Source organism: Phoca vitulina, unplaced genomic scaffold, assembly GCF_004348235.1.
Source record: "Phoca vitulina isolate PV1807 unplaced genomic scaffold, GSC_HSeal_1.0 scaffold13, whole genome shotgun sequence".
Taxonomy (NCBI): domain Eukaryota; kingdom Metazoa; phylum Chordata; class Mammalia; order Carnivora; family Phocidae; genus Phoca; species Phoca vitulina.
The window spans coordinates 2,352,481-2,367,530 of record NW_022589716.1 but is presented as its reverse complement, the minus strand read 5'-3'; the positions used below and the strand labels follow the sequence as shown (position 1 = coordinate 2,367,530).

The window sequence follows — 15,050 nt, the reverse complement described above, 5'->3', positions numbered from 1 at the left end:
CTGCCTCTCCCCGCCCTGCAGTGAATGTCACAACTCCTCAGACCGAATCAAGGTGCGTGTCTGGGATGAGGATGATGACATCAAATCCCGTGTGAAGCAGCGGTTTAAGAGGGAATCTGATGACTTCCTGGGACAGACGATCATCGAGGTGCGGACACTCAGCGGCGAGATGGACGTGTGGTACAACCTGGGTGAGCATGGGTGGTGTTCTGCAAGGGACAGGGAGGGCGCCCCAGGGAGCCAAATTGGGGAACCAGTGTCAGGAGGAGTTAGTCTAGGAGCCCAATCTGATGGGGGGGGCAGGGTCTGTGAGCCCAATCTGATGGAGCAGGAAGCAAGACCTGGGGATCCTAGTCTGAGGAGAGAGGCACAGACCCAGGAACCCTGTCTAAGATGAGTAGATTCTGGAGATCTTGATTTGATGGGGGAAGCAGGGCCTGGGAGCCTAGTCTGGGGGAGAAGCAGGCATAGGCCCTGCTAGGGCTAGCCCAGCCTAGCCCAGCCTAGGGCTGCTGGTTAAAGAGGAAGATGCAGACTCAGGAATTTAACCTGAGCAAGGAAGTAAGGTCTGGAGTCCTAGTTGAAGGAAGAGACAGGGCCTAGTGAATTCTAGGCTAATGGGAGTGGCACAAGTTTAGAGAGCCAATCCGAGAAGATACCCAGGTCTTAATCTCAGGGAGTCCAGGAGGGCTACAGTCATGCATACATTAAAATATCCCGGGCCTATATTGGAAAATTCTGATGCAGCCATCCATTTCTGTTTTTCAGACAAGCGGACTGACAAATCCGCTGTATCAGGTGCCATCCGGCTACACATCAGTGTGGAGATCAAAGGCGAGGAAAAGGTGGCCCCCTACCATGTCCAGTACACTTGCCTGCATGAGGTGAGGCCCACTGCTCTTCCCTGCCTTCAGGGCTCACTATGATCTCCCACATTGCCTCCACTTGGAATTCCTGCCTGCCCCAGCCCCACCTTCCTCTTTCCGGCCACACCATCCACAGTCCTCAGGCCTCTAAGACTATCCCCCATGCCATTCCTTCTGCCTGGAAAACTCCTCTTTATTCATCCAGCTTCAGGGCCCCCTCCTTTGGGAAGCCCTCCCTGACCTCCAGGCAGACTCTCACTACCCAGCTCCAGGTCTTCCATCTGTTCCAGACCTGAACAGGGGGGTTCCTGGAGAGAACTCAGTTTGTTGAATGAATAAATGATTGAATGGACAAATAGACGATGAGTGGATAAAAGGATGGGTCGACAGACAGATGTGGTTAAACTATTGGAAGTATAGATAAGTGGATGAGTAAATTTGGGGGCAGTTGGATAGGTGGATGGGTGGAAAGATGGATGATGGATGAATGGATGGATAAATTGATGGGTAGATAAATAGATAGGTGATGGATGGTTGGATGGGTGGATGGATGAATTGCTGGATGGAGAGATTAAGTTGTGGGTAGTTATAGGGGATGGATGTGTGGTTGGATTATTAAAAGAGAGGAATAATGCATGGATGAAACTTTGGGTAGATGAATGGGTGGGTGGGTGGATGAGTGAATGAATGGGCAGGCAGACCGATGGAAGTTTAGATAGATAAGTGGATAGATGGATAAATGGATGAATGTATGAAAGGATAGAGGAGTGGATAGGTGGATTTTGGGGTAGCTGGATCGATGGGTGAATGAGTAGATGGATAGATAAGTAAATGGGTGGGTAGGTGGGTGAAGTGTTACAAGGATGGATGAGTCAATGGGTGAAATTTTTGGTAGTTGAATGAATTGGTGGGTGGTGGATAGATGAAAGAGTAGATGAATAAATTAATGAATAAACAGATGGATGATGTAAGCTGCCCCAGACCTGGGATCTCTGACCCCTTGTGCCTCAATGCACTCTTCATGATGCCTTCTCCCTCTTGGTGGCAGAACCTGTTCCACTTCGTGACAGATGTGCAGAACAATGGGGTTGTGAAGATCCCAGATGCCAAGGGTGATGATGCCTGGAAGGTTTACTATGATGAGACAGCCCAGGAAATTGTGGATGAATTTGCCATGCGATATGGTGTAGAGTCCATCTACCAAGCCATGACGTGAGGCTGCAGGCTGGGGTGGACATGAGGGCAAGGTGCAGGAAACTGGGGTGAGGGGAACACCAAGTGGACCCTGGCAGATCTAGTGGTGGAAGGATTCTTGGGAGAAGGAACCAAAGAGGATATGGGTGTGGTGGGCATTCTGTAGTCCCTTGGAGGTTAGGAAAGTGCCATTTCTGGGAACTGAAGTGTGGTGAGAGTCAGAGTTAGAGGCAAAGATGGGCAACCCAGAGAGGAGACAGAGAGAAACTTGGAAGACACAATCAGCCAGAGGGAATGGTTTGAAGATTAGAGGGAGCCACTTACAGATGCTGTCTTGGAGGCCTTCTGGTGGGACACTGCCTGTCCTGGCTGGATGCCAGGCCCAATTTCTCCCACTCCCTCCCACCAGCCACTTTGCCTGCCTCTCCTCCAAGTACATGTGTCCTGGGGTGCCCGCCGTCATGAGCACCCTGCTCGCCAACATCAATGCCTACTATGCGCACACCACCGCCTCCACCAACGTGTCCGCATCTGACCGCTTTGCTGCCTCCAACTTCGGGGTCAGTCCCAGGGACTGGGGCTGGGGGAGGAGGGAGAGCCCAACCCCGTGCTGGTCAGACCCTGTGTGACTCCCTGGTCTCCAATCTGGAACTGACTTAGTGTGTGATTTTGCACCAGTCACTTGCCCTCTCTAAGCCTCAGTTTACCCCTCTGTAGAATGGAAACAGATATCATGATGGTTCAGTTCAATAGTGGATGGGGTACACTTAGTGTATAGTAAGCACTTACCCAATATGGTAGCCGCCTTTAGCTGCTACACTTGACCCCCATGTCCCTGCTTCCATCCATCCTCCTCCTCTCCCTCCTCAGAAAGAGCGCTTTGTCAAGCTCCTGGACCAGCTGCACAACTCCCTGCGGATTGACCTCTCCATGTATCGGGTGAGAAGTACATGCATGATGACTTGGTTGCTCCTACACATGTTTGTGCCTGTAGGGGAGAGCTCCCAGCCAGTGTGCACATGAGAGGACCCATCTTAACATGTGGAATGTGTTCCTTTGACATGTGTACACATATGTGGGCAGCACCTACCCAATTTGCTTGGTGCATCCAACCAGACACCCCCCCCCAGTTGCTTCAAGGTGTTCTCATGGACACTCACATACTTCCTAAAACTTGGGGGGCTCTTGTATTGCCCCTAAAACAGTCTCCCTCTACCCAGCCCTCTTCCATAATCCCACCTCTCTTCTCCCTTCCAACAGAATAACTTCCCAGCCAGCAGCCCAGAGAGACTCCAGGACCTCAAATCCACTGTGGACCTTCTCACCAGCATCACCTTCTTTCGGATGAAGGTAAGAAGGAGACCCAGTCCCATTAGCTTTCCATCGGGCATTTTCTAGCACTCTTAGCTCCTAACCAAATAACATTTCTCCTGGAGAGTAGTGCCCTTTCTCAATGACCCTCTGCTTTCATACTGCTACATTTCCTTAAACTCATAACCACTTGTAGGCACTTCCTGGGTACCACCTGTTCCAGCTATGCTGACTTGTGCCTGTCTCCCTCCCTCTAGGTGCAAGAACTCCAGAGCCCACCCCGAGCCAGCCAGGTGGTGAAAGACTGTGTGAAAGCCTGCCTCAACTCTACTTATGAGTACATCTTCAACAACTGTCATGAACTCTATAGTCGGGAGTACCAGACAGACCCGGTGAGGACCCCAGATAAAGCAGAATGGAATAGGGGATACCAACCAGACCCTGGCCCAAGTCCTAGGTCTGCCCCTTCTCAAGTGACTTAACTGAGCCTCAGTATCTCCCTCTGTAAAATGGGGTCATAAACCCATATCTCAGAATTGAGGAGAAAATTTAATGAGATGCTATCTTTAGATAAAATGTAAGTAAATGCTTAGCACCTGATATACAATAGATGCTCAATAAATTCAGTTTTAGTTAAACTTAGTTGAGTTTGGCATGCAGTTTGCCTAGGATAGAATCGCTGTTCAATAAATGTTGAGTTGAATTTAATTTCTTCAGTAGAGTTGAGTTTTGGTCATTTCAACTCAATTTATTTGAGATCTTTCAACATGTGTTTTTTTATCTACACATATAATGCCAGGATTGTCAGTAAGGTTTCAAGGAGTTCATACCATTTTAGAAGGGAGAGATATATACATTGAAATTCACAACCTAGGGTGATTAGCCCTGGGATGGAGGAATTGCAGGAGACTGTGGGGGCTAAGGGGGCCCTACCTCACCTTGGGCTTCAGATAGGAGATAACACATAAGCTCAATTTAGTGATATTTTATTTCCTTCTCTTCATTTACATTCAGTTGACTTCAAGTTGAAGTCAACTTGAGTTGAAATCAAATCACTTTTAATTGAATTGTGTTGAGGTACAGTGGATTAAATTGGGTTGGGTTTAGTTCAACTATAAACAGTTTAGTTCCATTTATTTCTCTTCAGGTGACTTAAAATTACTCTTGGCTAATTAGTGAGCAGAACTGAGTTGGATTAAGCTGGGTTTAATTTAATAAAAGTCCATTTATTTACATTCAGTTGACTTGAAGTTATTCTTGACTGGGTTGAGTTGGCTTGAGTGAGGATGAGCTGGGTTGTTGGGTTAGGTATAGTTGGGTTCAAATGAATTGGGTTGAGTTGGGCTCATTTCAGTTGAATTTAGCTACATTCATTTTCATTGATTGACTAAAGTTGGATTGAACTGACCTGAGTATGTTAGGTTCAGTTGAGTAGGTAGAGTTGGATTGGATTGACTCAGTTGAGTTGAATTAGATTAAGTTAGGTTGGGTTGAGTTCAAGTCAATTTATTTCCATTATTTTGACTTAGGATGATGTTGATTTTGGATGAGTTGATTAGGTTCAATCCAATTGAATTCATTTGAGTTTAATTCAATCCAGTTAAGTTTAATTCCACTACATTCAGTATAATTGGCCCAGGTTCAGTTTCATTGAATTAATTCTGAGAATCTCCATCTGTTAAGCTAAATTGGCCTGATTGACATTCATTTCAGTTCCATTTGGTTTAGTGGGCTTCAGTTTTTTTCAACTAAATTCAGTTCTATTCACTTTTATGAGTTGAGTCTAATTAAGCTTTGTTGAGCTGCATGGACATGAGTTCTGTTTGGGCCAGTTTGCATGAATTCAGTTCCTTTTCATACAGCCCTCCTACCTGAACCACCCATGTGTTAATGGGATCCCTTCCTTACTAACCTCCTGCCCCTCAATAATGAACTAACTGAGGCACCCACCTATGGACCCATTTGGCTAATGTCTCCATTTCCCCACTCCACCAGGCCAAGAAGGGAGAAGTTCCCCCAGAAGAACAGGGACCCAGCATCAAGAACCTTGACTTCTGGTCCAAGCTGATTACTCTCATAGTGTCCATCATTGAGGAAGACAAAAATTCCTACACTCCCTGCCTCAACCAGTGAGTTGTGTATCTGTGCAGTTAATTATCTGGAGGTCATCACGTGTGTGTGTATGTGTGCACAATTTTGTGTCTTATGTGTAAAGGTGATCATGTCTAATTACACATAAAATGATGTGTATGTGGAGGCAACTGTAGGTGTGGTTGCGCCTGAATGAAATATGGCATAATTTATAAACATAAACATAAAATTGTGTGTATGTATAAAATCACGGGTGTAATCAGACATGTATTTTGTATGTGTTGATTTGTGTTAATAACAATGTGTACATATGTATATAATTTTGTATATGTGTGTAGGTTCATAAATAACAATTGACAGTGTTGCTCAAGTATTTACTATGTGCTAGATACTCTACTAAATGTTTTACATTTAAATTGCATTGTATCTTGTGTGTGGGTGTAATTCTGTTTATAGTTGTGGCCTATGGGTTTAATTGTATATTGTATATGTGCATACAATTGTGGAATGCACTTCAATATGCAATATTGTATATTGTGTAATTGTGTGTGAGTATGGACACAGTTTTGGTTTGTAGATTTATATGTCTGTAGAGTTTTCATCTGTGTTAGCTGAATGAACTGTTGTGTCTTATTTTTCCCTGAGTGCTAGAGGGGCTCCTAACTCTGGCATGCCAGTATCTCTTGGTTAGTTAGATATTCAGTTAAGATCAGGGATTTGGGATGGATGGACTGAAGGGTGGATGGATGTATGGGCAGATGGATGGAGATATGATTGAATGGGGAGATGAACAGATGGATGGGTAGATGGTTGGATGAATAGGTGGATAGATGGATAGATTGGTGGGAGGATGAATGAGTAGTAAAGGAATGGATGGATAGCTGACTGGATGGATGGATGGATGGATGGATGGATGGATGGATGAGTAGGTGGGTGAATGGATAGATTGGTGGAAGGATGAATGGCTAGATAAAGGAATGGATGGATAGCTGGTTAGATGGAGAAATGGATGGGTGGATGGATGGATGGATAGATAGACAGATGGGTGAGTGAATGGATGGATGGATAGATAGACAGATGGGTGAGTGAAAGGTGGATGACTGGGTGAATGAATGGTTGAAGGGATGGAGAGATAGATGGGTGGAGGCTCAGGGAGAAGCAGAGCTTCAGTTTAAAGTCACTCAGCAGGTCAGTGGCTTTGAGGGAGCTTGAATCCAGAACGCTCTGTCTGTCCCACACTACCCTCCGGGCTGGGAGGGCCAAAGCAGCCTGTGCCACCCTGCTTCCATCTGCCAAGGTTTCATACTTCCATGACTTTGACTAGGTTTCCCCAGGAGCTGAATGTGGGCAAAATCAGTGCCGAAGTGATGTGGAACCTGTTTGCCCAGGACATGAAGTATGCCATGGAGGGTGAGTGTGCCCATCCCCATACCTTCTAGCCTGGCTATAGCAGGTAGCTGTGCCTCAGTAGTATCCCCTCCAAGGCTGTGAGCATCCTGGACCCTCAAGCTTGAGGTTGGACACCTGTGATGGCCAGAGCTGGTGCTGCCAAGACAGGGGGTAGAGACCTTCCATTCTTCCCCTACCAGAGCATGACAAGCATCGCCTGTGCAAGAGCGCTGACTACATGAACCTACACTTCAAGGTCAAGTGGCTGTACAATGAGTATGTGACAGAGCTTCCTGCCTTCAAGGACCGCGTGCCTGAATACCCTGCGTAAGTCCCTTTCCCCAAGCCAGAACTGTAGCGCTGACAGCTAGACTGAGGCCCAGAGATGAGGGCTGACCTACTCAGGGTTCCCTGGGCATCAAGGGCACAGTGGTATACAAACCTGGTATTCTCTATTTTCAGCCATTGGACTATGGACTCTTATAGCCCAATTAATATGCCTAAGTATCAGGAGCAGTGCCTTTTCTCATTTAATCCTTTTGACAATTCTATAAGATGGGAGCATTATAATTCCCATTTTGTGGATGAGAAAATGGAGAGTTTAATGCTGAAGGACTTGCCCAAGATGACATCCAATAAGTGACGGAGCCAGGATTTGAACTCTGGATGTCTGACTCACGGGCTGTGTTGGAGAGCAGGATGGTGGTCACCATTTACCGAGGACCTACTATGTGTTGTGTCAATCACTGCTCACAGCAGCACTGTGGGATAGATACTCCTCTGCTGTACAGGTAATGGGATCCCAGAGAGGAAATCCACTTGTCCATGGGTAGTTTATCTGAACCATGAACCCTGCAAGTATGAGCCTTGCCCTGACAGTGTCATGAGGTCCATTTCATGATTGAAGTAACTGAGGCCTGGTGGGGTAGGGAAGCAGGGGGATACCTACCCAAAGGCCACAGGGTGAGTTCAAGGGAGAGAAGGACCTGCCCAAGCACCATTCAGAACTAGGCAAAGCAGAGGGTCAGGGGACAAGAGGTGGCAAGACCCCACCCCTGCTCTCCATTCCAGGTGGTTTGAGCCCTTTGTCATCCAATGGTTGGACGAGAATGAGGAAGTATCCCGGGATTTCCTGCACGGGGCCCTGGAACGAGACAAGAAGGATGGGGTGAGGAGACTGGCCCATGATCAAGCCCCTAGTCTGCCCTCAGTGGTCTCACTCCCTCTGGGGTCCATTGGGATCCAATATGGGTTCAAAAATTGCCCTTGAGATGAAACCAGTCTCTGAAAGGTGGCCACCATCTTCGTCTTGTTCATAGTGTTGAAAGTGTTTTGTTCATTCAGCAAATGAATGAGAGTCCATCATTGAGCTGGAAGCCCTACCTTCCCCATAGCCTCTGTGTCCACCTCTAAGTCACCCTTGCACATTATTCGCCTCACCCCAGGCCAGTTGGTCTCTGTTTCTCCCCATGGAAAGCAGGAGGGCTGGATGCTGGGGGCTGTCTAGCTCTGACCCCTCTCTTCCTTCCTGGCCTCCTTCCCACTGTAGTTCCAGCAGACCTCAGAGCATGCCCTATTCTCCTGCTCCGTGGTGGATGTCTTCTCCCAGCTCAACCAGAGCTTTGAAATCATCAAGAAACTCGAGTGCCCTGACCCCCAGATCGTGGGGCACTATATGAGGCGCTTTGCCAAGGTGCGGGAGTGCAGGTGGGGTTAGGGATGGAGTCCAGGTGAGGGATTGGGATAGGGTCAAGGTTGGGGTTGCAGCTGAAATTGGGATTGGGTCAAGGTCAGGACTGGGGTTAAGTTTGGGATTGAGGTCAAAGTTGGGGTTGGTGATATCAGTAGGATTGGGGTTGGGGTTGAGATCAGTGTTGGAGTTGTGGTTGGGGACAACATTTGGGTTGAGGTTGGGGTTGAGGTCAGGGTTGTGGTTAAAGTTGGAGATGAATTTGGAGCTGGAATCAAGGTTGAGGGTGGGATTGAAGTTGGGGTTGTGTTTAGGGTTACTATTAGTATTGAGATTCAATTTGGCATTGAGGTTGGAGTGAGTGTTGGGATTTATGTAGAATTTGGGTGGGCATTGGGGTGAGTTTGGAGGTCGGGACCATCCTACTGGGGTTGAGGGTTCCAGCTAATTGGCTTTAGGCTGGGTTGAAGTTGAGGACTGCAAGTAAGAATTGGGATTCCATCTGGGATCCAGTCATGCTTATGCTTGGAGCTGGGTTAATATGATGGAGATTTATCTGGGTTAATATGATGGAGATTTAGCTGGGTCTACATAAAATAATCATCTTTACTTGGTGGTATCTCTTCTTGGTTGTGAGGGTCATCCTGGGTGAATTCACCCATTCAAGTGGTCCATCTTGAGTGCTCATAGGGATTCAGGTTCATCCCTGATCTCACTAGTGGCTCTTGATGGACCTGCCCAGCCCCAGCCCCTGTTCTTACCCCCTGTCTGTGTCCTCTCCAGACCATCAGTAATGTGCTCCTCCAGTATGCGGACATCATCTCCAAGGACTTCGCCTCCTACTGCTCCAAGGAGAAGGAGAAAGTGGTGACCTGTGGGGGACCCTGTCCTGTCCCCTCCCAGCCCCACTCTGCACCCCCAAGGCTCCATCCTTCCCTGGGCTCTGATACTTGTGTCTCTGTGTGTCCAACTGTGTGTGTCCATGTACCTGACTACGTGTGTCTGGGGGGATCTGGAGGTGAGGGCACATGCCTTCAGTGTGTCATTGTCTGATTGTTGTGAATGAAGCCTTCAGGGTGTATGGATGTAAGTGTGTAAAGCTTTGAGCCCATGTAGGAGAATAAGGGTGTGTGACAGGAACTCCCCCCTTCCTGTTACTTCCAGAAGCCCAGCCCACCCTGGAGAAGTTACTTGAGCCCTGTTTCTCTCTGCTAATCTCCAGAAACCAACCCCCGCCAACATTCCCAGGAATCTGGTTCCAAATGCTGTCTTCCATTCTCAAATGACCCTATGGGACCTTCCTCTGGACCCAGACCCCAAAACCATCCTGGGGTCCCTAGCAGTGGATGGGGGAGGCTCTGGGGAGGGGTCTTGAGCCCTGACTCCCTGCTCTGTTTGCATCCCCAGCCCTGCATCCTCATGAACAACACTCAGCAGCTCCGAGTGCAGCTAGAGAAGATGTTCGAAGCCATGGGAGGGAAGGAGGTGAGGCAAACCCCAGGCAGGGTCACCACTTTCCCTGCATCCCTGCTGGCCCTTGATGAATTCCAGCTCAGCCACTCCCTCTAACCCAAGCAAGCAGCTCCACCATCTTTGCCTGTTTCCTCCCCAGTCCCTTGGGATCTCTTTCCCTGTGTTGGATGGGAAAATGCCCCATTTGTGTGGATGCTCTGTAAACCTAACCTGATGTCCCTTTTCCCTCCTCAGCTGGATGCTGAGGCCAGTGACATCTTGAAGGAGCTCCAGGTGAAACTCAACAATGTCTTGGATGAGCTCAGCCGGGTGTTTGCTACCAGGTGGGGACACCTCCAGGGCTGGGAGCAGACAGGAGGGGGCAGCCCCCAGACCTCTGAGCCTGGGGCATCCAGGGACTCAGCAGATGTAGTGGTGAAGACTTCAGGCTCGGAGTTAGACAGAGCTGAGTTCAATCCTGGCTTCACCACTTACTAGCTATGTAGCCTTGGGTGAGTTGTTTAACTTCTCTGAACCTTAGTTTATTCATCTGTAAAGTGGGGATGATGATAATAATAGTACCTGGGTAGGACTGTGCAGTGAAATAAACAGCACAGGTGAATGTCTCAGCCCAGTGCCCAATTCTGCTATTATACACAACCCCCTCCCCTGCTCAGTTATATGCCATGGCTCCTTGATGCTCAGGATAAAACATCAAGGTCCATGGTCAGCTTTTGAGGCCTCATCTGGCCCTTTCTCTGGGAGGCCTGGGGAGTCTGGTCTGAGCTCCTCCCCTCTGTGCCCCCAGCTTCCAGCCACACATCGAGGAGTGCGTCAAGCAGATGGGCGACATCCTCAGCCAGGTGAAGGGAACGGGCAATGTGCCAGCCAGTGCCTGCAGCAGCGTGGCCCAGGATGCTGACAATGTGCTGCAGCCCATCATGGACCTGCTGGACAGCAAGTAAGCCAGGCTGGGTGGACTAGGATGGCCAGGAAGAGGTTAGGGATAGGGCTTTAGAGACTCAGGGCTGGCCTGGAGAGGACACTCAGGACATGTTTGCTGGGTGGTGGTTGGATGGTTTGGATGGGTAGGTGGGTTGGAGGTATGAAGGGATGGAAAGATGGGTGGGGAAATGATTGGAAGGACTGGTGAGTCCTTTTTATGTGTTAATTGACACATATGGATGGATAGATGACATGAGAAATGGGTGGGCAGATTGATGGGTAGATTAAAAGATAAATGCTTAGAAGTTTAGATGGAGGATATATTGATAAAAGGAGGGATGGATGGACAGATGGATGGGTAGATGAAGTTAGGTAAGTATTTGGATGGATGAATAACTGGATGGATGGATGGATGGATGGATGGATCAATAGATTGAAATAAGGATAAATGAATGGAAGTGTAGATGAAAGGATGGATGCATGGGTGGAAGGAAAGAAGGGAGGGAGGGAGGATGGAGGATGGATGGATGGGTAGAAGGATGGATGGGAGGGAGGAAGCAGGGAGGAGGGGGGAAGGAAAAAGATGGAGGGGGCATTAAAGAAAGTTGGGGGGAGGGATAATTTGGTGGATGGGAGGGTCAGTTGCTGGATGGATCATGGTGGATTATTCTGTCTCCTTCCACCCCCCGTGCCATGAATTCTTTGTTGTTTACCCTCTCAAGTTTGCCCTCCTCCCACCATTCCCTTCCTCTCTGCCTGAGCATGGCCCCAGTCCTCTCACAGTCCCTAGTCTCCAGCCTTCCTATTCCAGTTTACCCCCCACTCTGTTCTTTCGAACAGGGAAGTCTGGCTGTGTCTCTCTTGAGCACTCCATGGATCCCCACTGCCCTCATGCTAAGGCCCAGGTCTTCCTCCCAGGTGTTGAGTCCCTTTCTAGCCTGGTCCCTGCTGACCAGTCCAGCCATCATTTACTCTTCACGTGTGTCACACATCATGACCCCATCAGACCATTCTGATCAATGGGGTCTCATCAGACCCCATTTAGTGGTCCCTGTACAGGCTCTGTGTCCTCTTGTGTGTCCATGGAGCATTTTCCCGCCTTGCCCATTTGTTGAGGGAAAGGGGCTCTTCGGGTTAGGGCCAGCTGGGCCATCTCTCAGACTTGCCCCTCGCCTCCAGCCTGACTCTCTTTGCCAAAATCTGTGAGAAGACGGTGCTGAAGAGGGTGCTAAAGGAGTTATGGAAGCTGGTCATGAACACCATGGAGAAGACCATCGTCCTGCCGCCCCTCACTGACCAGACGGTGAGGCCCACAGGGGGCCAGAGGGGATTCCTGGGCCACCTCCCCTGTGGGAGCCCAGAGAACTTGATGCCAAAGGCATTGGGGCTCAGAGGTCAGTGGGGCCATTCAAAGATCAGAGAGATCACATATCGGTCAAAAGTCATCAAAGAATCAAAGAGGTCATTCATGGGTCAGATAGATAAATGTCAAAGAAGTCAAGTAGTGTTAAGAGATGTCTAAGGGACATAGAGGTCACATATGGGTCAAGAGGGCATACGAAGGTCAGAGATCACCCAGAAAATAAAGAAGTCAGCTTGGGGATCACAGAGGTCATAGGGGTCAATGGGTTCATCAGAGGGCTCTTAGGGTCGATCAAGAGACAAGGAGGGGAGATACCATGGACTTTGAAGATCAGAGACCAATAGAACAGACAGCTCCCAGAGGTCACAGAGAGCATCTAAGGTCAGAGAGGTCAAGCAGAGGTCAGCATTCATCCAGAGACCAGGACCATGCCTCTGGAATCCTTCTGGGAAAAGCCCAGAGATCCTGATCTCCAGGCATCAGGCTTCCAGGTGGGATTGGGTGGACCGCAACTTCTGCGGAGGGGTGTGGCTGGGCTTGGGTTCCTCCAGGGAGGTGTGGGGGCCTGAGGACAGCAATGGCACACGGGTTGATGGCACAGCACAGAGCGAGAAGACGTTCCTGGGGACGGGGTGGGGGAGGCTTGGGGAGGGTGGGCAGGGCCGCCAAGAGGCAACAATGGTGCGGGAGGCTTTGGACCTGTCTGTCTCCTCTGGGCTGGGCAGGGGCACGGGGTCCGCCCCTCGGTGCCGTCTCGTCCCCTCCCTGGCCTTCCTGGGAGACTCATGGTGACTTATTCCCCCCCTCCCCACCACCCCGCCCCCGTCGCGGCTGACAGATGATCGTAAGTAGAGGCCCTTCTGTCCGTCTGTCTGTCCGTCCGCTCTGTGTCTGGACTCGGCCCACCGCGTGGCTGCATCCACCCCACCCAGCGCCCCCTCCTCACCCACCGGCCCCCCACCCACTGTCCCACTTCCCGCCTAGATGTGCCTGTGTTTGTCTGGGGCGGGGCATGGGGAGGGGGCGGGGCCTGGTGGGAGGGAGGCCACGCCCACCCACCCCCGCCCCGTTTTAAGTACAGAGGAGGTGCCTGCCGGCTCCCAAACCCCAAACCCTGAGCCCAGCACCTTCACATCTGACCTCATCCTTTAGTTGGAATTCACCCTTACTCCCATGCTCAGAACTCCACCAGGATATTTGTCTCTCCCCGAAGCTAGAAGGAGGTTAAAAGTCAACGGAGTTCCTCTAACCTCCCCTCTGGGCTCTGAACTGTTAGCAGCCACCCAAAATACAGGCCCTTACCACCCGGGTCCCCCTACTCAGCTGTTCAGCGCCGCCCTCCACCACCCCTGCCTTCCCACTCCCACCACAGGACCACGTGAATCCCAGACACACACCCAGGCACCCAGGTGGGAGACAGCATTTGTGACTTTGGTGTCAGGCAGACTTGGCGTCAAATCCCAGCCCAGCCACACTCTCTGTGACCTTGGGAATTCACTTCACCTCCCGATCTCCATTTCCTTGTCTGGAAAAAGGGGTTAACTGCAGTAACTCTCTGAGGGTTGTTGTGAGAACCAAATGGGATGATGCAATAAAGTCCTCATCTTTATGACTACCTGAGGCAGTGCTCACTAAATTAGAGCTAATATTGTTGCTGGTGGTGGTAATAGGTAAACACATAGTAGGGTAGAGATCAATAAAACCACTTCAGAGTCCCCCTTTGTGGACAAGACAGGTTATTATAAGATTTCACCTGTCAAAAGTTTACAAGTGCTCATCTCACTTCTTGATGGCTGCAGTCTGGGTCTTTGGCTGTAAGCACTTGGTGGCAGCATACCCAACAACAGACAATGCGTTTGTGGGCAAGGAGCTAAAGGGATTCACATTTATTGATGATGCGTTGTATGCTAGACTTCATAGCTGCTCTTACAGCCCACCTTCATGACAACCCTCTGAGTGAGGTAGATATTATTCCCATTTTGCAGATGAGGAAAGCTGATGCTCAGAGAAGAGGAGTCACTTGCTCAAGGCCACATAGTAAACATATGCCAGAGTCAGGTTTCAAATTCAGGTCTGTCTGAATTTGGAGCCCATTTGATTTCCTGTTGACCCAAGAAACAAGATCCTCATATATACAGTAAACATAAATGAGTTATATTTTGGCAGTGACTTCTCTTCTTTCTCTCTGGCTCTGTATTTCTATTTCTCCTCTCTCTTTGCTGTCTCTCTGACTCTCATAGCTTTTAAGAATTGGTCATTAAGGTACGCACACTTTCCCCCCTGCAACCCAGCCATCAGCCCCCTGTGCAGTATAGATGTCCTTTACCTCCTGTCCCCATGAGTACATGTGTGATCACCCTGGGTTCCCACCCCACATGGTTTGCCAGGTTGATCACCCTGTGACATTGTCTCTGCAGGGCAACCTCTTGAGAAAACATGGCAAGGGATTAGAAAAGGTAATGAGGGCCTCATCTGTGCTGAGGTCCTGAGCTCTGGTGTCTGGGTGTGTGTGTGCATGTGTGTGTTCATGTGCATGGGTAGGAAGGTCAGCTGGGGATCACAGGTAAAGGCAGGTGTCCTAACCAAGTCCCACAAAACCAGAAATCAGAGATGAGTTGATTCTCCAGGGACATGGCTTGGAATGTGTGCACATGTGAGCAAACGTGTACAAACAGCTCCCACCCTCTCATAACAAAACCCATAGTGCTTATCTCAGCCCTGGGCTCAGCTGAATTCTGTGGCTTTGAGA

General features: G+C 49.4%; 1 protein-coding gene across 7 annotated transcripts in view; it reads left to right on the top strand.

Annotated features, from left to right (window-relative positions):
- UNC13A (unc-13 homolog A) overlaps positions 1-15,050 on the top strand; it is a 63,560-nt gene that overhangs the window by 33,129 nt on the left and 15,381 nt on the right. For 5 of the 7 annotated variants that reach the window (XM_032412383.1, XM_032412378.1, XM_032412379.1 and 2 more), the window contains 19 exons: positions 22-191; positions 769-884; positions 1,915-2,078; positions 2,470-2,620; positions 2,931-2,999; positions 3,321-3,410; positions 3,629-3,763; positions 5,367-5,500; positions 6,787-6,872; positions 7,052-7,178; positions 7,923-8,019; positions 8,401-8,544; positions 9,325-9,408; positions 9,949-10,026; positions 10,249-10,337; positions 10,802-10,954; positions 12,118-12,241; positions 13,140-13,145; positions 14,719-14,757. In XM_032412383.1, the coding sequence (XP_032268274.1) occupies positions 22-191; positions 769-884; positions 1,915-2,078; positions 2,470-2,620; positions 2,931-2,999; positions 3,321-3,410; positions 3,629-3,763; positions 5,367-5,500; positions 6,787-6,872; positions 7,052-7,178; positions 7,923-8,019; positions 8,401-8,544; positions 9,325-9,408; positions 9,949-10,026; positions 10,249-10,337; positions 10,802-10,954; positions 12,118-12,241; positions 13,140-13,145; positions 14,719-14,757 (2,056 nt within the window). The remainder of the gene's footprint in view (positions 1-21; positions 192-768; positions 885-1,914; positions 2,079-2,469; positions 2,621-2,930; positions 3,000-3,320; positions 3,411-3,628; positions 3,764-5,366; positions 5,501-6,786; positions 6,873-7,051; positions 7,179-7,922; positions 8,020-8,400; positions 8,545-9,324; positions 9,409-9,948; positions 10,027-10,248; positions 10,338-10,801; positions 10,955-12,117; positions 12,242-13,139; positions 13,146-14,718; positions 14,758-15,050) is intronic. The other 2 variants (XM_032412377.1, XM_032412382.1) reach the window with 2 other exon arrangements.